This window comes from Alexandromys fortis, unplaced genomic scaffold (genome assembly GCF_014885135.2).
Source record: "Alexandromys fortis isolate MF-2015 unplaced genomic scaffold, M_Fortis_MF-2015_v1.1 scaffold_56, whole genome shotgun sequence".
Taxonomy (NCBI): domain Eukaryota; kingdom Metazoa; phylum Chordata; class Mammalia; order Rodentia; family Cricetidae; genus Alexandromys; species Alexandromys fortis.
The window spans coordinates 1,043,840-1,045,300 of record NW_026067935.1 but is presented as its reverse complement, the minus strand read 5'-3'; the positions used below and the strand labels follow the sequence as shown (position 1 = coordinate 1,045,300).

At 50.5% G+C, this 1,461-nt stretch overlaps 2 protein-coding genes across 3 annotated transcripts in view; one reads left to right on the top strand and one right to left on the bottom strand.

Annotated features, from left to right (window-relative positions):
* Window positions 1–780, bottom strand: part of LOC126504224 (coiled-coil-helix-coiled-coil-helix domain-containing protein 2) — a 17,419-nt gene extending 16,639 nt beyond the window's left edge. The window contains exon 1 of the mRNA XM_050146398.1: window positions 615–780. Within this exon, the coding sequence (XP_050002355.1) occupies window positions 615–664 (50 nt within the window). The 5' untranslated portion in view covers window positions 665–780. The remainder of the gene's footprint in view (window positions 1–614) is intronic.
* Window positions 781–909: 129 nt separating this feature from the next.
* The window catches only part of LOC126504222 (zinc finger BED domain-containing protein 5-like), a 29,138-nt gene continuing 28,586 nt past the window's right edge, over window positions 910–1,461 (top strand). For both annotated transcript variants that reach the window (XM_050146396.1, XM_050146395.1), the window contains exon 1: window positions 910–1,123. The gene's annotated coding sequence lies outside the window, so the exon portion shown is untranslated. The remainder of the gene's footprint in view (window positions 1,124–1,461) is intronic.

Below are 1,461 nucleotides of genomic sequence, written 5' to 3'. Positions count from 1 at the left end.
ACAGAGAAACCCTGTCTCGAAAAACCAAAAAAAAATAAAATAAAAAATAAAAATCTGGAAGCTGTCAACAACTTCCTACTTATTTTCACGAGGGCTGTGGAGCTGTCTCAATTGAGCGATTACCACTAAGTGTAAAATATTCTGGATCAAAGTGGTGGAAGTTGAGAACTCTGACTATTCGGCTCACACCACACGAGGACCCGTACATTGACAAATTTTTTTATTTATTTATTGTTCTAAAGACCAGTCGTCGGGAAGCGGAGTCAAGAAAATCAAGGAAGGCCAGCCAGGCCCACATGAAGTCCAAGGTTAGCCCGAGGACCTCAAAAACACAGTAAAACAAAACCACCTCAAGACCTTCACATAAATTAATTTTTCCTCGCCTCTTCGTTGACTATGTCCTCTAAGGCCTTTCCCGCAAGCAGTCTAGGACAAAGGTCATGCTTTAGTGTCCTCTTCCGTAATGCACAGAGCGCGTCCCCGTTCTCGAGGCGCCCTCTTGCCCAGGAGCGGATCCCTACCCGAACGCTCGCACCGTCTCACCACCCGCCGGCCGCCCCCTGCCTTCGCCCTTGCGGCCCGCGCTCAGTCCCCACCCCTAGGGAGGGTCTCACCTGGCCGGAGGGGCCACCCGGGAAGAGCGGCTTCGGCTTCCACGCGGCATCTTAGATCCTCAAACACTCGGAGTCCAAAGACTACGAACTGCAAAACGCCGACGATCGTCCAGCAACTTCTCTACCAAGGAGAGCGGAAGACGGGAGGCGGGTTCTCATAGGGAAGCCAATCAGCGCCCGGAGGAGCACGAGCGCTGAAAGTCATTGGAAGATCCAGACGTCAGTTACAGGGAACGTCGGGGTGCTGCGTCACACGCCGGGAAGTCAAGAGGTTGGCGACCAGGCCCTGAGGTAACCGGAAGTTCCTCGGGTTGCCCTCTCAAATCTCGTCCCCAGATTCTCTGCTGGATGGTTAGGTTTTTGTTTCCAGTGGACGACTGGCTTTCCCCACAACCCAGGCTGACCTTCATTTTCAGATCCTCCTGCCTCAGCCACTCGAGGAAACTGGACTGGGGATTACAGGCATGTCGCCATGCCTACTATGTTAACGGGGTTAAATGCAACCTTAAGTGAGTCATCCTTGCCTTGTCTACCAGAGGGCCTTGGATTGTTTACCTAACCCTTCTCAGATTTTCTTTTGCAACAAGGCCTCACCTAACGGACGTTGGCCTGGAACTCGCTCTTCTCATGACTCAGTCTCCTAGTGCTGGTGATGCAGGAGAAGTTCATAGTCAAATGGTGTTATAAAGGATTTACTAATAATCTTGGAATTTAGCTAAAAGAGCCCTGCCTCCAGTGTGACTGGAAGATGGTGTACTAACCAGGCTTTAGTAGAAACTGTGGGAAAGAAAATTCTGTAACATAACTGAAGTTTTAGGTGGCCAAGAAATGCTTGTCAACCTGTAGG